General features: G+C 36.1%; 1 protein-coding gene across 3 annotated transcripts in view; it reads right to left on the bottom strand.

The window, feature by feature from the left end:
• Acss3 (acyl-CoA synthetase short-chain family member 3) overlaps nt 1–26062 on the bottom strand; it is a 158896-nt gene that overhangs the window by 114617 nt on the left and 18217 nt on the right. For all 3 annotated transcript variants that reach the window (XM_005374372.2, XM_013517967.1, XM_005374371.2), the window contains exon 2: nt 12902–13046. In XM_005374372.2, the coding sequence (XP_005374429.1) occupies nt 12902–13033 (132 nt within the window). In that variant the 5' untranslated portion in view covers nt 13034–13046. The remainder of the gene's footprint in view (nt 1–12901; nt 13047–26062) is intronic.

Below are 26062 nucleotides of genomic sequence, written 5' to 3'. Positions count from 1 at the left end.
TTTCTATAAACATCTACATATGATAAAGTTAACATTATTCAGCTTTGCAATGAAAATGAAATGCTTTTAAATCAAGTACAGCATAAGAAAATAAACAATCAATTTCCCCCAGATCTCTAATCTTGGCAATATTTCTACTGATTGTAAACTTCCATTGATTTATTCAAATTTATTTCACTTAACTGTTATATATCTCTGTGAAGTACATAAGTGTAAGCATAAAACTGCCAAATGAATCAAAATAATTTTAATAACATCATTTTCCATAGCTACATATTTTATCAGATTCAAAGGCTTAAATGAAAAATATTTTATTTCACTCACTCAAAATATGATGCTAGGCTCCTGTGTGTCTTTGAATCACCCTAACCACGCAGTATTCCTCAATTTATGTTAATCAGCTTTATCCTCAACTTGTTAAGAAATCCATGGTAGGCCAAATGACTTGATAATCTCACACGATAATTGTTAAAAGGACAAAAACAGGAAGTTGTTGATATATTCAGCTGTCCTGACAGTATATGTCTTGGTTACTTTCCTCTCATTGCTGGGACAAAACACTTGATGCCCAAAATTAAGGAAGGAAAGGTTTATTTCGCTTACAGTTTGTGGAGGCTTCAGAGCATACTTGGCAGGTTACAAGGCAGAGTGGCACATGGCAGAGGGCTACAGCTCATGGCGGCAGAACACAGCCAAAGCAACAAGCACAAAAGGGGGAAATGGCAGCAAGCAGCCTCTTCCTCTCCCTTACATATGCAAACTATCTACCCCAGGGCAGGTGTAGCTCTCACACCCATAATCAATCAAACTCTAAAAGCCTGCCCCATGACCACATGAGGCTTTGCAGGGACATGCAGGCACAAACCATAACAGTATAAAAGGTGCAGGTAACAGCAGATAAAAGAACAACTGTTTTCAACAGTCCTCATTTCTAACTGTGGGAACATTTTCTCCCTTTTTATATGCTGCTTCTCCTTAACCTTAACAACAGCTCCTCTCCCTCTTTCACTCTCTAAGAATTTTCTACTTTTATTTTCCACTTAGAACATCTTATTGGTCCAAAACCTAAGCTGGCAGTTTTGTCTTCAGCGTGTCTACCTTCATTATTTACCTATGTCAAATCCAGCTCTTGGATATATTTCCTGCAAGTCTTTGAGGGCTTGCTGGGGAGGCCTGGGCTACATAGTATGAGACATCTATCTCAGTTCCCTTACATGACCCAGCTTATATATCGTTTCAACAGCAAAGCCTCCTCTGAACTACTGGGAAGAGGATGGTTCTTTCTCTGAGCTACAAATCCATAAAGCTTTATTGTTGTATGATCACATTATACTCATATCTTTTTGTGTTTTCCTTGAAGGAAAAACTATGAAATTCTTGAATACATGAACTACATCTTATTCTGTTTTATGACTTCATTGTCTACTACAGGAAATGATACATAAAAATTAATCAATATGTGTCACAATAATACCTCACTGAAGAAGATAGTCCTTTTTTACCTCTAATGTGCCTCATATCTTAACTCATTCACAGCTCACATTCATTTCCCTGGACTCATTATTTATTGACACTAATTGGTTAGAAGTGTTTATATGTAAGGTCTGGTATATGAAATGTAAGAGTATTTGTGGATGAAACTACTAACTGTCCATCAAAATCCATCTCATTACCCCACATTTCTGTTGTAGTCAAGCTTTGCAAGGGGAACAAGTTAATACAGGACACATAATCTATAGGATTATTTTACAGTGACCACCCAAACAGTCACATACAAAGACAGTGCAGGACTTTAGTGCACACACTAAAAACCCAAAGAATCCAGCTGAGGTCCTGGATCCCACAGCAACGTCCTGCACGAGTCCAGCTGAAGACCTAGAGCCCAGGACAATGTCTCCTGCATGTCTGTTTCATGGATCCACACTGAGAAGGCCCATAGGTCAGTGGTGGAAGCTAGAAAGTCTGTGCCATCAGGATGAAGGATCTGTGCTAGAAGGCTGAGGGATCGCACTGGAGCCAGGAGGCAAAACTCAAAGACCAGAGCTCTCCTGAAAAGTGTAGCAGCCATCCTCAGCAATGAGGTCCTGGGCTCCTTAAACAACGAGAACAGTCAAGTTTATATCAGGAAAGCAAGCATGACAAGCTCCTCCAGGAGAACCAACAGCCCCCTAACAGCACCTTTTCATGCTGTTGACAACAATACTCAGGTGGGCCTCCTACACCCAGCACTATGCTGGTTCAATTCAACTGGATGTTACAAGTTGACTACCAGTTGTCAATCTACCACAATTTCCCAGCTTTCCTTGCAGCTGCTGGGCAAACGGGATGTGCACGGAGGCCTTGTATAATAATCTGAAGATGGCCCTTGAAGCATACTATGTCTGTTCCCCACGTTCTTCTCTACCTTCCTAAGAGTTAGGACTTCTGTGTCTGTGCCTTTGCTTTAGTGATGTAGATGAGGGCAGTGAAAGAGAGGATGAAGTGTCTGTAAAGATTTAATAATATTGGGCCACACCAAGCTGATCCTCATCATGTGGGTTATCATAGAAGAAAAATGGATCTTGAACACGTTAGGTCATCAGACTGTTGAATATCGGTTTTAGCAGCTTAGCCTTCAATCAATATTTAGGAGATTTTTAAACATATAAATGGTTAGTACTCTTTTATTGATGAAAATAGTTAAAATTATTTATATAAAAGTACATAAGAACAATCTTTTAGATTGCTACAAAGTAGACCTTCAAAGGTGGAAAACAAGCAGGGTTGTTTACAGGTAGCTGATGTAAAGTAGACAAAAAATCAGACATGCTTCTAACCTAGTCAGTGTAGTCATGGGTCCATGATGAGATACACATTTGGAGTGGCTTTTAGAATCCCGCAAGAGAGATTGCCTCTCTCCTATCTCTTCATTCAACATGTGGAAGCAAATCCTGGTATTCTAAGCAATTGAAACTAAGTACTATCTGTTCATTTCTCTTAGGAATCTTATGTTATCTCCATGTTCATTTTCTTTTCTACTATAGTCTCTTCAAAGAAGCTAAAGTGATTCATTTAACAATATGTAACTCCACATTGTACTTAGAATAAAACCCGGACCTGACCTTGGCCTGCCAGGTTCTACATGTCTGGCTGTGTACCCGCACCTGCAATCAGGCCCCTCAGCACCAGCCTCCTGGCTCTCCTCCTGCTCCTGTCTATTCTCCCTTCACAGCCTCAGTCTGACAGATTTTCACTCAGATATTTACATGGTTCTCTCCCGCTCTTTGGCTTTGTTTTGTTTTGTGCTTTGGTCTATTTGTTTTGTTTGAGCAGGGGGTAGCAAAACCAGGACCCAGGGGCACTCTCACACTGGGCACAATCCTCAGTCCTTTTTACCTTCTTTTGAACTTTGAGGCAGGGTCAGGTAGGGATTTGAAATTGCTCCTGCCTCGGCCTCCCTAAGTGCTAGGTTTACAGGCATGTGCCATCAGCTTCCCACTCTTTCTGACTAAGCTCAAATTCTGTCTGCTCAGTGACAAGTAGCCTTTCTTTGCAAGTAGGAAGGGGAATTAGAGATACAGGGGAGATGAAGAATTAAGGGGGAATGGGGAGTAAAAAGAACTAAGGTGTGTTAGGTACATGTGCCAAATCTCCTTGAGAGATGTAACTATTATGTACAGCAACTATGTACCAATAAAAAGAGTAAAAAATAAAAATATAGTAAAATGCCAGCCCAAAATTCCTCTCAGCCCTTTGTTTTCCCTCACTTACACTGAATTAGATTGTATTATATTGTCTATTCACACCGTATCTCAACTAGAATAGAATCTTCCCGTGTACAAAGATTGTGTCATTTACTACCGGAACTCATGGTGTCCTCACAAGTGTCAAATATAGAGGAGGTATCCTTCAAGTATGCTTTGAATAAATGGATAGAAAGTTGACTTTATAATTCTAGTCCAAGAAAATAAATGCAAACCAGATGGCTCATTGATCTTGTTAATTTTGTACAGCATCAGAGTTTAGTCACACTAAAGAGAAGACAAATTATCCAGTCAGGCTTACCAGTGAGCAAGAAACATAAATTCATTAAGCAAATGCAAGAAAAAAAAAAAAAAAAACCACGGACCAGATTTCTCTGTTTCTAAGAGAATGAACTGAGGTAAACGTTATAAGAAGGGTTTTTAATGAGGTAGAACACAGACCTTCAAAGTCACATTAAACCAAGGAAAATTCTCATCCTATTAAAAAAAAATTCCCAGTATAAAATAGAAAGATTAAAAGTGGGGAGGACAAGTGATATTTTTAGAAATAATTATTTCTGTTAGGGATTATATTTTGCTCTACACTTTCATAAATGTCATCTCAAGCTTTCTGTTTGTGAACTCATTTCATGAACACTACCATTCTACTCTTTATGAGCCCTGTGTTAGCAACTTCCTAAGTTAAAAACATGGACAAAATATCTCCCCTACCCACAGGAGTCCTTTCTCTGGTCAGGAGGTCCTTTAAGTACTCTAATAAGTAAAAGAAAAGCAAACCAGCACATTAGAAAAAGTTACAAGTAAAATACAGTGAACTTCAAAGTATAACAAAATAGCATCAGGTACGGCAGAAATTGAAGGGAGTTCATACTTCAAACGGTGACCTTTATTGTATGGAAAATATAGTATCTGAAAATCTGGCTGAGAAATTTCAAAGGGATTGGTTGTGCTTTTACTATTTTGAATTGAAATAAATATAATGTTTAGATAGTCTTTGCTTAAAATAAATGATTCTAAATATAGAAAAGGAAAAATTAAAAATATTAAATCACTGTTTCTTCACCTAATGAACATTTTCTTATATTATTGATTAAAGTGGGCCTAATAACCATTGTTTTTACACTGAATGCTCTGAGAATCTAAATTAAATTTTACTAAGTTATAGTTGTTAAAAATAAGTTCTAAAAAAATTTAGAATAAATTCCAGCTTATAATTTTGATAAACATTTAAATCAATATTTGAAATCAATATTTAGTGAATCTTTAACCATTTAAAACAAAATACAAGTGCTTTTGCTGCAACATATTATATAACCTTGTATTATACAAAATAACTCACAAATACAAGATTTTGGAAAAAAAAACTTGGTTGTACTAAAGCCTTTTAACATTAATGAATGGAAGAATAATTTTACTTCCTAGATCATTCATAATCTCGCATTCCTGTCTAAAGGTATTTTCTTGGTCAGAATTCACTTCATATTTTTCTGCAAAGAATGGTCAGGAGAGACTGTTAAGTGTAGACTTTATCATTCATTATCATTAATGTTGTTTTATTTTTTAGAGACAGGATCTCACTATGTAGTCCAGGCTGGCTTTAAATTCACTATGTAGTCAAGGGTGGCCTGAGGCTCACAGTGATTCTCCTACTCTACTCTATCTCCTGGGAGTTGGAATTACAGGCATGTACCACTACACCAGGATTATTAAGAATTATTTTCAAAATAAGAAAGAATATCTTTCCAGCTTTAGTTTCTCAAAACCATGTAAACTCCTTGGCAATATAGGATCTCTATGAGTTTTCCTAGTTTACAAATATTGGTAAATCTTTCTCTTTAGTAGTGAAAAAGTCTCTATAAAGCTTCAAAATACATGCTCACGGTCTAATACAAAAGTGAATGAATGGGCAAAATATGTGAACAAGCATTCCAGAAAAGAGGATTGGCAAATGGACAATAAACACCAATAAGCACAAGGTAAAGAGATCAGCTTCAATAGTCATTAGGGAAACACACATTAAAACCACAGTACATATCACCACACAGTCACTGGAAAGACCAAAATTAAACTCACTGATAATGTTAATTCCAGTTGTTCAGACCCTAATACAGGAAAGGATGTAAATTGGTAAAAACAACCACTATGGAAAGTTATTTAGTACTATCAATTCATTCCAACCTGCATGTCCTATAACCCCAGTAATCTCCTTCTTAGATATAGCCCTCAACACAAATGCATACATCACCAAAGTTTATTTATAAACATTCACGGAACCATATTGGCAATAGTGCTAGATACTATCCAAATGACCAAATGGGAAATAAGTGAATCTCATAAAAAATGTTGAGTAAAAAAAGTCACACACATAAGAGTGTACTGAAAGCAAGCATAGCTCATTGATGAGATAGAGATGTTTGCACTGCAATCCTGTGTGGGCTGGGTGAGAAATGACCAATAGGAAGTGTGACAAGTGGTACTATGGGAGCTTAGTAGTAGTCTATTTTCTGATGTCGTTATATGGATATCCTCTGTGTGTGAAAAGTCTAACAAAATTTACACTAACGATCTGTGTTCTTATCTGAGAAGATACTATGTTTAAATAAAAGTTCAAAAAATCTTGGGAACAACTCAAATGCCCATCAACCAAGTAATGCATAAAAAAGATGTGAAGGATAAACTAGAGACTTTTATAGGTAAATGGATGCAACTCAAGATCTACTCATAAGTGAAATAAATCAGACCCCTATGTGCAAACATCATACTGTCTCACTAATATAAGGAATTGAACAAGAAAATAGGATCCAAAATGGACAATAGATACTGTGAACTACAAAAAACAAACTGTGCAAAAGAAAAGACAAACTACAATGGGGGAAGGGGAAAGGAATAAAAGAAAAAAAGAAAAAGTATCTAAACACAAGATAGTTAAGATAGTTTTAGTTAGCTTTTCTTAGTCCCTTGAAAAGAATGTTTTGTGCTAATACTGTTTAGACAAGATATCATGACTGTATCTTGTACTCTGATTAGCTGTTATGAAGACGACAACATGCAATGTATCAACTATTGTAACTGTCCTACTAACCTGTTTCAAAACTCAGTTTCATTGTTTATCTTTTTTTCTCTTTAAAAATAAATAAATTTATATATATATATATATATATATTTTAAAAATTGCACCTTAGAGAAAAATAAATTAACTACTATAACTTCTATCTCATATCAATATTGTTCATCTATTTACAAAAGATGGAAAAGACATACACATTTAATAGGACTGACTGCAACATAAATGAAGTTTTTGTTCTTAAAGCAATTTAAAGAAAGAAAATTTATTATACACACTGTTGTATCCTTACTTTCCCAGGAAGACAACCACAAAGTGGGCTGAATTTCTGCATGTTCTTCTGGTTTTTGCTTTAGGTTTTTACTTAAATAAATACTGATATTAATGACAAAGGCATAACAGATTATTTTACCCTGACCTATTTCTGAAAAGATGAATTTCCTACTTTGAAGAGCACATCCTAAAAGGTGGAAGTTAGAAGTGGACTTTTCATAGAAAATGACCCTTGGTTTCAAAGAAATTTTCTCTTCTAAGTTTTTAAACTTTCATAATTACAGTCTCTACCATAATTATATTTTTAAAAATTACCTTAATTAGAGATAATAGGCACTTTGAGTTTGAACTAAATTGAGAAATTTTAGCATAAACTGTTTTGTCATTTCTCTTCATAGACATATATTCACAAAGTCTCAAATGCCCTTCTGGAGTCATATTCTTATTTAATGAATGAACATATTTAAAAATTATAATAGTTGTACAGCAAAAAAGAGCAAATGCCACACAGAGAAGTAAATTTATAGCCAGATTAGTGATGAGGAAAGTAAATGCAATACAGGAATAGCTAAAAATGACAAATACTATGTACAGCACATGCATGCCCATGGAAATACATACCTTCTATTCCCTGAGGTTCACTAGAATACACTCTTGACTTGAAGAACGATAGAAAGGAGAGAAACAATACATATATATAGTACATATTTCTTGTAATGCAAATCTTTGTCCTTTTGAGGATGAGGAATTAAAGGACACAATATTCACCTTAGATTATGAAGCCTAATGAAGATAAGTTAAAATTCTTTATTGATAGCATTTTAAATTTACTTGGAAAGATAACCAAGCTCTATTAGTTATATAATATAAAGATAAGAATTTCCTGTAATAAAAGAAACTAGTTAGAAATTTCAAATAATTCATTAATTCACTCACTAATTATTCAATACATTTTACTAAATGACAGGCACTATTAGGCAATCAAAACAAAAATCCCTGCTCTCACAGAACTTACATAAAAGAAAATTTAAAAACACTAAATACAGATATAGAAAATAAAGATTTATTAAGTAATAACTGCTAGGTTTAAAAAGAAAGAGCAGGGCATGGTAGCATGTGCCTACCATGCAATAGGGAGGCTGAGGCAAGAAGATTGCTGCAAGTTTGAGGTCAACCGGGACTATACATTGAGTTCAAGGGCAATCTGAACTGCATAGCCAGAATCTATCTCAAAAAACATAACAAAACAAAACAACAAAAATAAAAACAAAAGAAAATATAAAGAGGTACAGGCAAGAACATTTATAATTTATATGGTCAGGAAAGATGTCACTGAGAAAATAATATTCAAGTACCATGACCCATAAGATAGCTTTAAAAGCTTATTTCCAGTAGACGAAATTAGTCTAAGTAGAGAGATCCTCTGTTCCAGAAAGCCTTTCTAGACACAACTATGCTTGGGCGAGTTGGAAACTCTTATGGTTGAGATAAGTGTCCCTCAAAGTCCAGTGTGTTTAAGGTTTATTCCTCAGCACGGCACTACTGGGGTGGGCAGGTAAAACCTTTTGGAAGAGGAGTCTAATGAGAGGACCTTAGGTCATTGGGTGCATGCCCTTGAAGGCTATTGTAGGAATTTAGCACATTTGTCTCCCTCTTTTGTTTCCTGGCCATGATGAAAATGGTTTGTCCCACCACAAGCTGCTTTCCATAGATTTCTGGCACATCTATCATAGGTTTAAAGCACTAAGTCTATCTGTTCTTAGCCTGAAATCTTCAAAAATGTGAAAAATAACATTTTCTCTTTATAAGTCTATTATCTTAGGTATTTTGTTACAGTGAAGGAAAGGAATATAAGTACTTTCCCGTGTGTTTCCACAGCATTCACTGCTAAGCCCTATATCACAACCCTTGCTTTACATGGAAACCGCCTGACTACGTGTTTTCTTAATCCCCATAGTAAGGAATGTGTCCATGTGCCCATTACCCTTTGTTCCTAACAGGGTTAACATACAAAATACACAGGGCTGGGGATTTAGCTCAGCGGCAAAGCGCCTGCCTGGCAAGCGCAAGGTCATGAGTTCGGTTCCCAGTACCGGAGAAAAACCAAAAAAACAAAAAAACAAAACAAAAAAAAACCATACAAAATACACATTTGTTGAATAAATGATGGATCTGAGCTGGAGCTAAAAATCCCCGTACAAAAGCCTTAGTAAAAACTTGTTTAAAATATTCAGGACTACAAAAAAAAAAAAAAAAAAAAATGGCAGTTTTAGAAAATCTCCACTCAGAATCATTCTGTAAATTTTTCAGATCTTTCATGTCACCAAGGTAATGTAGCTCAAAATTTGTTAGCTTGCTAATTAAGTGAGACATACTAACTTCATCAACTTTTACCTAGCCAGAAACTTCCAGTAGAAATGGCACAGGGGAGACTACATAGGTAATATACAAAGGCAGTGCTCTTTGTTTGTTCTCAATGGCATTATCCATTAAATCTTTCTTTCTCGGACTTCTTTCCTTAATAAAATAAAGGCCATAGGGAACCAAGAGCAAGTAATCAAAGTAGCACACAATGCTCTCTCTCTTTCCTAACAGTTCTTCCTTTACTGCCTTAGAGAAGAAAAGCTGGGGAATCAGGCTGTCAGCAGGTGAGAGAAACAGTCCTTTTAAGTACTTTGATGTCAGGCTAAACTGAAAACCAGTGAACTCGTACAAATGCCCAAGGAGTCTAAGAGTCTACACTCGATGTTTGAAAGTAAGGTACATTAGCCGAAAAGCATTGAAGTAAATTGTGCATTAATCATCTTATACACTCACATGGTGAATTCACTGAAAGAAAAAGCAACAGAAAATGAGAATGGCGCAACTCACTTGAGATTTCTCTAAAGCTTTTTCTTTGACTCCCATGTCTTATTCATTACATTTTACTAAATGACAGGCACTATTAGGCAATCAAAACAAAAATCCCTGCCCTCATAGAACTTGCATGCAAGAAAATTAAACAGCACTAAAGACAGATATATAAAATAAAGATTTATTAAGTAATAACTCCTAAGTTTAAAAAGAAAGAGCAGGACATGGTAGCATGTGCCTATACTCCCAGCATTAGGGAGGCTGAGGCAAGAGGATCCCTCCCTGCAAGTTTGAGGCCAACCTGGACTACACATTGAGTTCAGGAGCAGTCATATGTATCAAATTCGATATGTTGATAGACATAATGTTTTTACAACATATAAACAAACTTCTTAATCTATATATCAATTAAAATTCACAAGTGTCTTAAGCATTCATATTCATAAAATGAAATTGTGGCACTATACCCAGGCCTGAGGAACATGTGTTTAAGCACAGGCAAACTTCTTGTGAAAGCTGAAAATGAAAAATTGCAATCAGAATAATAGATTTTTGGAAAACTGCTGTAATCTGATATAATTCATTATCATCTGAATACTCAGCCCATTTGACAATGAAGAACCTTCCTTTCTCAGCCCTACTGTCAGCTCCATCTCCTCATTCCACAAATATCACTCCCACTCATAGACCAATAATCACTACAAACAGTAGATGCACTGCAGTATTTTGCTTTGCATTTTCTACTATGTACTGTTTAGCATCTGAACTCCTGTTTGGTTTGGTTTTGTCTCAGTAGTGGGAATTAAACACAGGGACTTCAGCCTTTTGCTTTATTTCTCTTCTTTATTCTCTCTCTCTCTCTCTCTCTCTCTCTCTCTCTCTCTCTCTCTCTCTCTCTCTCTCTCAAACAAGATTTTGCTTAGTCACCAAGTAGCCCAGGCTGGGCTCAAACTTGAGATCTGATCCTCCTGCCTCAGCCTCCCAAAGTGCTGGCATTACAGATGTGCTACCATGCCCAACTTCAAACTCCATTCTTATTAGATTGGAACATCACTTTTTATCTCCTAGGGGGAAGTGGGGCCCAAATTCCTACTATGAAATCAAAAGAAGACAAGATATTTCTTCCCAAAATCTAGAACTCTAGACCTATGACCTAAGCTGGCCCAACTAGATGCTCCTTGTCTGTCTTTCAATCTGAAAGGACTGATTCAAAGTAGCAAGTCTAGCTAGCAGCCAATCTGTGGAGTTGCCTGCTCTACTGACTGTGGCCCCTCTCCTCTTGCTTGTTTTCCAACCTCTTCTTCAGTCTTCTCTTTTCACAACTTCTCTCTGTTTAAATCAGCTAATGTTGGAATTTGTTATGGCAACAATTCTAGCCCCAACTTTAGCTTAATTTTTCTTTCTTGTGTACAACAACTCAGGATGAGCTGCTTCTCATAATTTCTTGTAAAGCTATATTGATGCAAAAGAAGATAATTTCAGAGTCTGGGAGAGTTGGCCAAGCTTTCTAAAAATAGAATGGAACTATGAACTGGTTTCAACACACGAAAGTAGAGAATGAAATTCAAGAGCCTTTATTTAAAAACAAATGTTTCCAAATCCCAGCATGACAAAATCTACTCAAGATGAGCTTTTTAACCAGCGGAAGTTTTGTCACCCAAGAATTAAGATGTGTTAGCAATCTTTGGAGACCTATTTATTCTTAAGTAAGGGAGGATGCTATGGGCATTAGTGAATAGAAGTTAAGGATACTGATAAACATCTTACAGTGTACATGTAGCCAACAACAAGAAATTTTTCATCCAAATGCTTAATAGAGCCAAGATTGAGACATACCTCTGTACATAGTATTCCCTTTATAAATCACATATGATACCGAATAAATGTCCTGCAAATCATGTATGAATAAATGTTCCATGGAGTTAGGACAACTTTCCAGTAGTCCGTAATAATCAACTACTTTCCCAAAACTTCTGAAACCTTATTTCTATCATAAGATTAAAAGAGAAAAATCTTGTAATACTTCTGTCAACATGTTGATCCACCTAAGAGTACAAAGACAAGAAAGAACTAAAAAGAGCCAGTGTGATAAAGAAAGAAACATGTGCCAAGTGCTGCAAAGGGCCTGCTGTGTCTGAGGAAATGACAGGGCATCCAGGCCAATGAAGAGGCACTTAAATGCTGAGGAGGCTGGGAAATAAAGCTTGGGAAGGATTTCTGATCATATCCCAAAGTGTCTTTCACATCCCAGGAGTATAGATTTTACTCTCTGAGTAATAGTAATTTTTAGAAGAAAAGTGAGATAAAGAAATGATGTTACTTCCTCAGGACAAAACTCTAGAATCACTTTAGGTAATGATCTAGCATGAGCAGTCTGGTGACCGAAGACCCGTAGGAGGCTCTTTCAGTCACACGAGAATGAGGAGCCACCTCTAACAATGGTGATGGCAACAAGGGTGCAGACCGAAAGCCAGAAAAGGATTTAAACATATTCTTGAGATTTACCAAGCTGGCTCTGTAAAATGAGCATCTTTCAGTACTATGAAATATAAACTGAAAGGTTATAAACAATCTAAAGGAATTCACACATGTATATTAATTTCTAAGGTGTATCCGGAGAGGGGAGAGAGAAAGGATAGGGAAGAAGAATGAAGATGTGTTATGTACATCTACCAATTCCCCATTATAAATGTAAACATTATGTATGCAAACAGGTACTAATATTTTTTAATGTTAAAAAATAACCACATGTCAGTGAATGTTTTTAAAAAGCTATATAATGAGAAAGTGTGCGGGGCTGGGGATTTAGCTCAGCGGCAAAGCGCCTGCCTGGCAAGCGCAAGGTCGTGAGTTCGGTTCCTGGTACCGGAGAAAAACCAAAACCAAAAAAAAAAAAAAGAGAAAGTGTGCTATTTTAAAAATTTATATATTGCTTCTAGTACCAAGAGAAAGTATATTATTACATTACCTGCTCCAGGACTTCCTTATAAGTAATAGTTTTTTTAGTATTTGTGACAGGACTGTCATAGATGATAGCAATCTTATCCCCTCTACCATTTTCAATATGACGATCAATGGCGTTGTAACAAATGTTCAGCATTCCTTCCACAAACCTGAAAAATAATTGAAAAACAAAAGTGAATCATTATTTGTTAAATATGTTGTTGCTTGGTGAGGTTACTGTATTTCTGGTTCAGCAGAGCTGGTATGAAAGCAGTGTTTCATACTACATGCTATGCTATGCTAGGTAATGGCTATATTTAAGATGACATGGAGTGGACATTTTTAATTTAATAAATATTTTTACATTAATAAATATGTATTTATTTTAGTGCATTAGAAAACAATATACCTTGCACTTCAACCTGAAAACTCTGGATTTTGTTGCTTAGAATGAATCCAGAGTATAGAGTAACAAACTAATCTATTCTACATAGATGAATTGAATCATGTGTAAGTGTAGTGCAGCAGCGTTAGAGATTATGAAAGAGAAAATAGTAGGCATTATCACTAAAGTTTTGGTACCTGCTGCAGACAGACAACTTACTGAAAAATTCAATTCTTTGAAAGAATAGTTATGGATTTTGTGCTTCAATTGAATGGGATAGTATATAGAATATAGAATAGTATAGAATATAGAATAGTAATAGTGTATAGAATAGATATGCTCTTTTCTGCTATCTGAAATGCTTCTTACTGAATAAAGAATGGGCAAACACAGAAAATGTTAAATTTTTGAAATCATTTGCATTTAATTGATCAGTGCTTTAGTTTGAAAATATAGACAGACATCATATAGAAACACGGTTGTCTTGATTACTTTTCTCTCATTGTGGAGACAAAATACCCAATGCCCAAAATTAGGGAATAAAAGGTTTATTTAGCTTACAGTTTGTAAGCTAACATACTTGGCTGGCTCCAAGGCAGAGTGGCACATGGCAGAGGGCAAACGTTCATGGTGGTGGAACAGCAAAGCAACAAGAGCAAAAGGGAGGAGTGGCAAAGAGAGCAAGTCTCTTTCCTTCCCTTATATTGTAAGCAGGCTACCCCCACCCAGGGGCCGTGTAGCACTCATGTAATCTCCTTGACCTCCTCCTGCACAGGCTCAGGATGAATACCAAGTAAGCACCCTGGCTCCCTGCTGAGTCACTTATTTAACCTTCTAAACTTCTCACAATGACACAATGACCAACATCCCAGAAGGGGAAGGGCATGTCCATTTCACCCCAAGATGCAGAACTGCTGAGTCACTTAGCCAAACCTCTAGACTCCCCAAGTTGACACAATGTATCAACCATAACAATGATGATAGGTCGTTTTTTGAGGAATAGCTCATATTTCCAAAAGAAAAAAAAAAACCTTTTATATGATACTTTTTAGGAGTAGAGGATTTGAATAAAATATTCTAGTATTTTGCACAGTAACAATCCATTTTTCCTAACACTGAACTACCAAATACAGTAATACAAAATAACAGAAAATATACTGCAACAGGAAAAGTACTATTAACCCTTCAATGCCCAGGGATGCATTTTTGGCACACCCATAAAAATGAAACATAATGAAATGTGCCATCTTCAAATTCCTGTTCCTTGAATTTTTCTAGGTAACATATGAATCTCATGCATAATTTCAATGAATTTGCATAAATCTCATGCAAATTTCAATCTTCTGTATAAATGGTTTAATTATTGAGTATCACCTTTGTCTTTGTTACTTTCCCTCAATGCTGAGACAAAATACCTGACACCCAGAATTAAGGAAGGAAAGGTTTATTTAGCTCACAGTTTGTGGAGGTTTCAGTCCATATGTGGCTGGCTCCAAGGCAGGGTGACACATAGCAGAGGGCAACAGTTCATGGCGGCAGAACACAGCAAAAGCAGCAAGAGCAAAATGGAGGAGAGCAGGTGGACAGCCTCTTTCTCTCCCTTCCATATGCAAACTACCCACCCCAGGGCAGTGTAGCACTCATACCCATAATCCCAGCATTGGATCATGGATTAATCATAAACTCTAAAAGCCTACCCCATGACTGCATGAGGCTTTGAGGGGACAACCAGATAGAAACCATAATAACAACTTTCAAGTCTTCATGAGGAGCACTGTGAGAAGTAAAACAGTACATTAAAAGAAACTATAGTTACAGTAGCACCATTAACAAATAATAAATGAGAAGACCACATATGAAAGTCATTGAATCAGGTCAGCAAGGTTTATACACTTCAATACTACCAAGTGTGACTGTCTACAGCATAGCATAATATGTAATTAATAAAATGATTCTGAATTTCAAAGTCTGATTTTTTTTTTAACACAGGGTTTTACTATGTAGTTCAGGCTGGCCTCAAACTCAGCAGTCTTCTTGCCTCAGCCTCCCAAGTACACCACCATGCCTAGCTGCCAAGTGTAGTGTTTGTTCAGAATGTTGTCTCTTCACCTTCCCTGCTTCTATCAAAAGCATTTTGTATCTCCCCTCTCCCCTTGGCTCCATGAGTTCCTGAAAAATATGCACTTGATTTGGGGTTCATCTAGAATTTACTTTAGCTAATTCAATGTCAGTACATGTGACACAGACAGAGGCTTGGGCTTGCTCTCCTGCACCTCTATGATCCCCAAAAGAGCACCCCAGGTATACCAGCTACCTTCTTGCTTAGCACTCAGAATCAACATTTTTAGGTGAAAAAAGAGCTCAAACAGCAGGGAACCCAGCCTAGCCTCAAGGTTTTGGAACAGCATGCCTAGCTATGCCTGTCTCAAATCAGCTGACCTCATGGCAACCTGCAGGTACATGAAAGTAACCCTGTGGAGATTATGTGTAGCCATAATTAACTAACACACAAGAAGAAAGATGAAATTTCCTTGGCACTGTATTCCACAGGTAAGGTCATGGGTTTTATAGACTGTCTTGCAAAATACAAATTTACATTTGTGTTTTTGTTTCCAAAAAGAGCATGTCACAGACACATGGAGTGTCTGAAAAATCTCAGTCTCTCTCTCTCTGTGTGTCTCTCTCTCCTCATTATTGTCTCATTCTTTGCTTGTACCTTCTCAGTATCATCTGAAAAATATTCCTGTTCATTGTCTATGATCCCACACATTTCCTATGCAACCTTGTGCTTTTGCTGAATTCTCTCCCTGCATGATCTGTACTCCCTTAGGGCTTTGGTTTCCACATTTATCTCCAGTGATTCTCCCCATTCGAAGCTCCACACTCTTATTGCCAACAGTCTACTGGACATTTGTACATGGAAAAAATCTGAAGCTATAATTATTTCTCACCTCTTCTAACTTTCAGCGCACCCCCAGTTTGAGACCTCTTATTTTCTATATTTCACTGGGTATAAACAATGGCCTGAAACAAATCTCAAAACAGATTTCAAGCCTGCCCAACTATATCCAAAGAGGTAAACGTAACATCACATCTACCTTTTCTATCTGTAATTATTTGGTTCTCTCACAGAGCGCTTCACTTAAATGACAACCTCTTAACTAACCTCCCTGCCTCAAACTTGATGCAATACTTTCAAGCCATCCCTTTATGCTACTAAGATGCCTTTTCTTAATGTACTCTCATGCCAGGTGATGTTTAAAATCACTCCATTTCTTTCCACAAGATCCATAATAAAAATTCCATATCTTTAAATGACATGCAAAACCCATTTATCTCCTCTGGAATATTCAACTTGACACAATCCAGTCATACTGATTTACAAATTGCAGTGTCTTCTGCGGCTGTCTTTCACCTAGTGAGACTTTTTCCTAAAAGCTTTCAAAGCCCAACGTACATACCTTATAGCATTGTATGAACAATTGGTCTACCTATTTGTAGATTTTATTCATTTTACTATAATCTACCTGAACACAGAAACTGTATCACGCTCTTTGGGTACTTCAGAGATCTGCTACAGTACTTGTCGTATATTAGGCACTCAATGAATGTTTGATAACTGAATGAACACAAATACTAGTAAACTTTCAAGAAGCATTGCATTTAGGATTCAGCTGGAGTAACAAGGCAAGCTTTTTCTCTCCCATTTTAAAGTCAAGAAAATAGCGTTAAAATGAATAACACCCAGGGCAGTTGGTCAGGAATGGAAGATAGCTATGCCTGAAACCTACGTCTTCAGACACTAAAGTGGTGTTCACAGCATCATATTGATTCCTTTATTTAAAAATGCCATGTTTTTATCTTCACATTCACTGATGTCAAGATCATCTCCATCCTGCTGTTCAGCCCATTCAGCAAAGTTTTCCTTTCTTTATGGCTTAGATCCATAATGTCCCCCCAAAAGGCAGATCTTTTGGAAAATGATTGGGTCACGGGGCACTGCAGCCATCAGCGGATCCATCCACTAACAAGTTCCATAGCTGAGTGTGCTGGCAGGAGGTAGGGTCTGGGGGGAAGAATCAGGCACTGGAGGAGAGAGACACAGCCTTGCCTACTCTCCCTTCTCGTTCTGCTTCCTGGCTGCCCCAAAAGGAGCAGCTCTCCTCCGCAAGCCCTGCTCTGTGGCCTCCTGCCTCGGACACTGTGAACACAAGCTAAAAGCACCAGCAAAAATAAACCTTTCCTCCATTCAGTTGTGGTGTCAGATGTTCTAGCCAACAACAAAAAAGCAACTTAAGGCATATAGTAAAAGTAAAACATTCCTGCTTTGTCATTCTTTGTATCTCTTGCTTGTTGATTTGTGTTTCTATTTTGAGACTTTCTGGTTTGTATTCAGTGTGCTCATAATAACTTGCTGAGGCATTTTACTTTTGTGATGGCTGCTTTAAAATCCTTGACGTAATTCCAAGTCTGTGCCATCTCACTTTTGATATCTGTTGAATGCTTTCCTCACTCATCATGAGATTTTCCTGGTTCTTGGTGTAACAAATAAGTCTTTGGTTGTGACTTGTGAGTCTCAAGTGTTATTTTGTGATACTCTGGAGCTTTTCTAAAGGTCTGATTTAAACCCTCCATTTTGACAGGGCTCCTCTGACTGCACTGGAGGCAGGGCGACACCTCATTACTGTCACATTCAGAATGAAGCTCCAGTTTATCACTCACTCGACTACCCTGACACCACTTGGGCTGACGGTGCCTCATTTCTGAGGGACTGGATGAAATCTCAGGTTCCCACCAGGTTTCCACATGCTGCCCTGCCTGAGAAGAGGAAGTGTACCTCTTTACCATTCCCGCACAGCCTGCATTCACACAGCTGGATGGGAGAGACCCCTCCCCTCCTTATCTTTGCCACAAGGGAAGCCATAACTCCCCACCAAACTTACCTGACATCAACAGGGAAGGTGGTGATGTTTGGGCCACTTTGCTAAGTATGGAAGTCTACACTCTCCAGTAGGTTTTTACTGGAAAGGATGGAATGGGGCCACAGCTGGTTCACAGAGTTTGGCCAGGTTGCGGCAACTATTATCTAAAAGTTTTCTTTCCTGCTAGGTTTATCATTTCTTGCTTCTTCTGCCAGGAAGAGAAACTTTTTCTGTGGGTTTTATTAAGTCTGTGACCATTGGTATTTTTACGTGTCCAACTTCTCTGGGATGCATAATACAAAAGTAAGAGCCAAGGAATTCATTGCTATGTTATTCTGTAAGTCCCATGGTTCCCAACCACATGACCTTTTCAGCCTTCCAGAGTCTTCATCTCTGCGCTTGCAGTGGAAAATCCTGGGTTTTTAACCGCACATTGTAGGGTGAAAAAGGAGTAGTGTATTTTCTCTATCTTATTCTGAAAACAAAAGTCCCTAGTTGAGTGGATCCTTTACTCTAAGCCAAGACTTTGTATGCATTAACCCTTTTAACTAAAAAATAAATTCCTACGTAATAGCTACTACTAGTTAAAGAATGGAAGATGCAGTAATTTGCCCAAGGCAATTTGCTGCTCACATGAGTAATGCTCAGAGCACTTGGATCTTGTTTTTCAATTTCTTGTAAACTGGGGTAACTAAATACCAAACTTGCTAAGATTTTAAGGTATTCTCTTAAGGAAACTTCTTAAAAGTAAGGATGGTTTCTGAAGCAGACAGCAAAGATCCCCAAGTAGGTGGAGGGTTTATAAGTAATGTTCAGCAGCGTATTGTAGGAGATGTCAAATTGGCACGGCTCTGTGGTGGTTACAGTCAGGGAATATACGAAAATGAATTATTGGCTAAACTCACAGATGGGTGTAATGTGAGTGACTGAACCAAATGAACTGCAAGCATCCTCTCACTTCAAAGGTTTGATTATTCTTCTATAACGTGATTCTAACTTCATTGTAAGTCAAATCATTTCAGTAAACGTCAACTGAATGCCTCTATGTGCTCTCTCTGCCATTCCTTCTCAATTCATGGACAGGTTTTACATAGATTTTTTTTCCCCCAGATTGTAAAAAATAACTAGTGCTTATTGTAGAAAAATGAAGAATATACTTTAAGATATTTTACTTTATTATTTATATATGTAAATATTACTTCTTATACAGATGATATGATACTTTGCCTCTATGTTTAAGATTGCATTATTTGCTTTTTTCAAGAACCTAATAAATATTCAAAAATCAAATTTAATTATGGCACAATATTCTATTCAGGTGCTATAAAATAATGAAGATATTCCTATGTTTTTGCCAATTGCCTTTCATAACATTATCATTATTTTAAATGAATCTAAGATTTTTTTATAGAGAAATATTGGTCACACTGTTTTTCAAAGTTAATTTTGAGGCTGTCATTCTGCAATACAACACACAGATGCCCATACATTAAAATCAAGTAATTAAATTGCTTTCTGGAAATACTAAATCAATATACATTAGCAAAAGCAATATCTGAATATATATTTAATTGACCACCTCTAAACACAAATTATTCTCAGCATTCTTCAATTTAAAAGTAAAAAAACAATTTTATTTATTTTTTTGGTTACTCCTGTTTATTAACTCCAGTGTCTTACTAATTTTTAAAACTTTTCTATATAAAATATTGCTTTTTTAAATTTTTGTGAGTATATGTTTGCTGAACATAATGACTACATTCATTGTAGAGAACTGGTACCTGTGCATAACACATTTCAATTCCCTTCTTTCCCCTCCCTACACTTTTCCAGCATCTGGATCATTTACTAATCTTATAAAACCTTATAAGGTTAATTATATATGCAAATTGAAAACCAGACTAATAGGCTAAAAACATAAAACTTTTAAGACAATTGTACTAACTCAAGGTACACTCTTAGATGCATTGTGTGGGCTGGAGTACAACACTAGTTTTTTTCTTTCTCATTTTTCCTATTATCTTATTTCATATAAGAGTAATCATGTAATATTTAAGCTTGTGTGATTGAGTTACTTCACTTAACATTATGGTTTCAAGAAGCATCTGTTTTCCTACAGATGATTCAAGTATATCCTTCTTTCTGGCAGAGTAGTATTCTATTGTGCACAAATACCACATTTCCTTTATCCTTTCATCTACTGATAGGCATATAAGCTATTTCCAAGATTTAGTGATTATGAACTGCTCTGAACATAGGTATGTACACATCACTGTGGTATGATGTCTTCAACACTTTTGAAAGATATTATGTCTGACATTGTTAGAGATGAGTTTGAGATGAGTTTGAGTTTATTCACTAATTTTAATGCATGAATATATAAACATATGAACTGATATAAACACATTTTAATTTTTATGTAGCAAAATAAATTCTTGATTCCCTCTGTAATTATTCCCTATGACAACTCAAACTCCTTCCTTCTGATTTCATCTATTATATTAATCTCTTAAGTACCCCAATAATGCATTAACATGGACATATATGTAATCTATTGGTACAGTTATGTTTTATATACATATATACCATATATAATGATGTGGAAATACAATTATCTTTAGTCTATAAGTCAATTTTCTAGCTATCATTTTTTGACTAACCCTGCTCTTTCTATTCACTGGTGATACTCCATTCTTCCCATATATATTAGCACCAAAAATATACCAGAGTCTTTTTCAGAACTATAATTTCTAGATACAACTACCAGAATGATCTGACAGTAGGTTTTTGAATCACTGTCTCCTTAAAGTTCAGTAAGTTTTTACTTTGCTGAAGAAAGGAAATCCTTATGCTTTTTATTCTCACACCATCCCCAAAAAAATTTCTATTGAAAACTGCAAGCAATTTGAACATACCCTACACATAACCAAAGTAACAGAAACGTGCATAGAATTAAAAGTATATTGATAGTAACTGTGGGACACGTGGTAATGATACCACTATCCATTCAGAACAGTGACAAATTTTAAGGTATATAAAGCAAAGAGAGGGTTAACTGCTAAATTCAGAGGTCATACGAGGCTTATAGATCCAAGCATATTGATTATAAAAAAGATTTCCATGATATTTTATACATTTAAGACAGGTGTCAAAATTCATTCAATCATTATGTAGAACACCCTGTATTCATAAGAAACCTACAAACCTAAACTAAGTAATAAAAAGAATCAAGAAAAATCTTTCAATAAAATACTGAAACAATTTCAAGATCAGAGGCAGGAAAGAATAAAGAACGGTCCTGGGTGTTTGCATGGATGAGTAAGGCACATCCTCAGCCCTAGTCCACCACACACACAACCACATCACATCCATCTTTACTGACCTGGAATGTAACTTTTTGAGATGACAGGGTTTCTGCACAGAGGATTGTGTAGAGGATTGAAGGCCTAAAGAATATGAAAAAAATCTACATAACTTCTAGAAGGCCTAGAAAATCTACATATCACCACCTCCTGGGAATCTTTCCTCCCTCCAAAGATCAAAAGAAGAGGGACTGTAGCAATCACAGCTTGATTCATGGGCAAACAAAGAAGGATCCTTATTTGAAACCAGAAATGAACTCCATTCAGCTACCTGTATCTTGATATCTAGCTGAGAATATGAGCATGTGTTGTATGTGTATGCATATGCATATGCACAGAGACTGATGATAGATAGATGGCAGATAGATAGATAGATAGATAGATAGATAGATAGATAGATAGATAAGTAATAGATAGATAAATAGATGCTAGATAGATAGACACCATAATGCTGCTGTAATATATTTCAACAAGGGAGGGGTATATTTGAACCTTCACTATTTAAGCTATTTATACAAATCAATAAAACAGTTTAAAATCCAATTGACAAGGACCCTCTGCCACCTGAGAAAAGTGACAAATACAAAGATGATTCTCAATATTACTAGCAACCAGGAAATGAACACTAAGATAACAATGAGATGTGAGTTCCTCTTCTGAAATAATGTAAAATACTGTGTGGATGGAAATAAAGAGAAAGCAACATTCCACGTATAATATTGGTGAGCAAATAAATTAGATGAGTTAAGGAGGCCTTATTATCAGTATGTACCAAAATTTTAAATCCACATCAGGCAGTATCACGCAATCATTAAAACAAAGAAAACCATTATATGATGTAACGTCTAAAATGAACATTTTACTGGGCCAAAGCAAGTTACTTGGGTGTTTATTTACATGTTATATAAAAACATAAGGAGTATGGGGAAAGAGAAAAGAAAAAATTTATAGTGGTAAACCCTGAATAAGAGAATAATGGGGAGGCAGTAACAGAGAAGTGAGATCATCTACATTTTTATGTAACAAAACCTGAATTATTCGATTCTTGTTAAGCAGGCATTTATACATTAAGTGGGTTTTTAAGATATTTTGAAATAAGAATATAAAATTTCCTGGTCTAGCTTGCTTGGCTTTGGTCTAACTGAATCATCAACTCTATAACCAGCATAACTACCATCATAGAAAAATATTTAATTAAATGAACACATCATTTTAAAATTTTCCTTGATGAAAAAAGTATTTCTGCTATTCATTACAATGTTTAAATTCAATATTAAGTGGGGGGAAACTACAGCTATAAAAATCTTGATTCTTTTCATTTACTTTTCTCTCCAGAATCAACCTTCAGCAACTGAAGAGTAAATAATAAATGGCTACACAGAACTTCAGTCCACAAACAGATAATGTTATGTATCTATGGTTACCGCTGCTGTTCTCTCCATGATTTTGGGTTTCCCTCTTTCTTGGCACCTTTAAGATTTCACTTTCAAACCCATGTGAAATGAGACAGGGCCACATGTCCTGCAGCCCATGATTTGACTACAGCTATAACACAAGCAAAGCTACCCTCAAGAACCAGGGAGTGTTTTACTCTTCCTTTCCCTCGCATGAGGACTACTGATGTTCCCAGTAATGACTGCTCTGGAAGCCTATATTTTTAGTGAGAACGGATAACATGGAGCAAAACTAAGATAAACTTATAGGATAAATGAGTTAAAATCTTGGCTATTCTAAACAAGGAAGGTGTGGAGGTGTAATATACCCTTCTCTACTCTGACTGATATTAAGATCCATCAATTTGGGAAAATTTTAAATGAGCTTTAAAATGTCTATATTTTATAATTTAAGAGAAATGCACTCTCGGACAAATAGAAATCTCAGCTAGTATAAACTGCAGTAATGTTAGGCGTCTTTGAAAACGAATCAGAATCACCACTGCCGGTGTCTAAGCTGTCAGAGGCAGGGCTAAGGGTTTTCCAAAAGGGCTGTGTACAGGAAGAAGCTCTTAAAGTTTCTTCAGGAGTACTTATTATCCATAATTTTCTTAATTTCTCTCATCTTTTCCTCTTTAATGCTTGTTAGCTTACACCCAGAGTAAAGGTTCAGCCCTTGAGAAACTTGCTTGAAATTGATTTCTTTCACCTTAGCCTACCCTAAATCTTCTCACTTGCCTAATTTTGACATTAACTTACCCTGTACTTGACTTTCACCTTGTTAATCAAGTAAGTTAGAATGGGGTGTACATTTGAGTCACACGTGGGTCTAAGTCAGTATATTCAGGTGGGTGGCTGATGGGTTAGGAGATAAGGGGTCTGACAAGCTCCTGGGTCTTAATCTTTGCTATCAGAAGAAGCCGGGGTAGCGGACAGTCAGCCATATGATTCTCTGATCCCGTGAATTTGCCACCAACAACTATTTCCAATCTTCCCTTTGCTGAGAGTTAAAATTTTGCTATTTGTGTATGTATTTTTCAAGCATTTAAAAAGATAATAAATCTCTGATCTTTAAAGAAAGACTTTCAGAGAAGGAAATTGGTATCATTTAATTTGTGAATTTGATTATCAAACTACAGAAAATTGAGTTAGTAAAATCTAAAATGTCTCTCTCAATTCCACTAAGCCCTCTTATTATACAAACAAAACAAAATAAGTTTAACAGTGTAGTGTATAGTATAAAACTCAACAACCACCCTTATTTCACTTTGTATGAAACAACAGTTGAAATCTTCTAATGTTATCATATATTGCAAACTTCAGTGGTTTTAGCTATTGACTTCTGTGCTTTTCATTTATTTAATATGAAAAAATTGGAAAGTCTAAGCTTTTACTTTCTTATATGAGCTTTTTCCCCTAGCATAGTGTTATAATTTCTTCTTGCAATAAATTCCCATTTTTTTTATTTCATCACTGATTTAAAACAAGTAAAAATAACAAAAACATTTCAGTCTCTGTTTCAAAAGGTAAAGAAATTCTAAAAATTCTAAAGGCCAACATACTGTATAGAATTCAAAGATAAAAGTTAAATTCTATTATCCACCCACCAAAGTGTTGTTACCTATATAAGCTTTATAACAAATAATTCATCATCTCATAAGCAAATGTCAGAAAATCATAACCACAAATATTAACTATCAATTCTGAGTTTTCTCTTCGAAAGTATATAACAAATGAAATGTTCTCCATTCTCAAAAGGAAGACTGGTTTCTAACAACTATAATAAAAAGAAAAATGTGTTAAATCTCCTGGTAGTGATATAAATTAAACATGATAAAACATAATGCTAAGAAGAGATTAGTTCTAATTTTTAAAATGTAAGGAGCTTGTTGATGTTGAAAAGAATGCATCACAATGTAAAGGCCTGGATATGAAGTCAATAGAAAAGAATTCAAACCTCACACCTGTCATTTGCTAGTTACATGAATACAGTCAGGTAACGGACACATGTAGACCTTTTCTCATCTACAAAAAAACTAGAAAAAATAAAGCTGTCATCATATGATGTGCTCTATGTCAAGAAAATCCTTGAGCATTTAATAAAAATTAATTCATTTACTCTTCACAAGGACTTTGTGAGATGAATATATTCACTTCATCCTCATTTTACAGATAAGGAAACTCAAGTAGACAGGATACATGATCTACTAAAGCCTACACTGGTGATTGACAAACTGGCATTGATACCTTTACCGTAGGTCTTTACTACTACTGTTTGTTGATGGATTACTGTGAGATTACTCTATCCCTTACATGGAAATAATTTTAACACATTCAGTTGAAACCTTTCCATAAGACTATTAATTTTATTACCCACATGTACAGATGAGGAAACTGCCTTAGAGAGGTCATGAAAGCATAGCTGTACAATAAGGAATAAGAAAAACAGTCTGGAGTAGATCACAAGTGAAGCAAGGGCTCTAAACAGGGGTTTTTGTTGTTCTTACTGTTTATTGTTGTTTTGCAATAATTGCTACAGTGACACCAAAGATGGAAAAGAAGGGTGATTTGAGAAATAGTGAAGAGAGAGAATGGAAAATTTGGAGTAAAACACAAAAGAACTGGAAAGGGCAGATGCAAAAAAAAAAAAAAAAGAAGAAGAAGTAGAACAAGAGTCTGAAAACTGCAACCTATATGCCAAGTGTAGTCAATTATCTGTTTGTACAAATAAGGTTTCACGGGAACACAGCACTGCTCAGTTGTGTGGTTGCTTTTGCTCTACAATAGCAGAAATGAGTGGTTGCAAAGGTACTTTATAGCTTACAAAACCAAAAATATTCCCTCTGGCCCTTTCATAATGCCCTTTTTTAGAACAGCCTTGTGCAACAGAAATTCCTGTGGTAATGAAAATATTCTGTATCTGTGCTGCTTAATAAGGCAACCACTAGCCACATGTAGTTACTGTCTCCTTTAGAGGATAGCACAGATGTACAGAATTTCAAAGAAGTAGAATTGGTTCTGGGAGTCAAATACCAAAAAGAAATCAAGTAAGGAAAAAATTTAAAACAATTCATTGACTTAGAC

This window comes from Chinchilla lanigera, unplaced genomic scaffold, assembly GCF_000276665.1.
Source record: "Chinchilla lanigera isolate Chin_1 unplaced genomic scaffold, ChiLan1.0 scaffold00004, whole genome shotgun sequence".
NCBI lineage: Eukaryota > Metazoa > Chordata > Mammalia > Rodentia > Chinchillidae > Chinchilla > Chinchilla lanigera.
The sequence above is the reverse complement of the archived record's forward strand: the minus strand, read 5'-3'. Positions and strand labels throughout refer to the sequence as shown.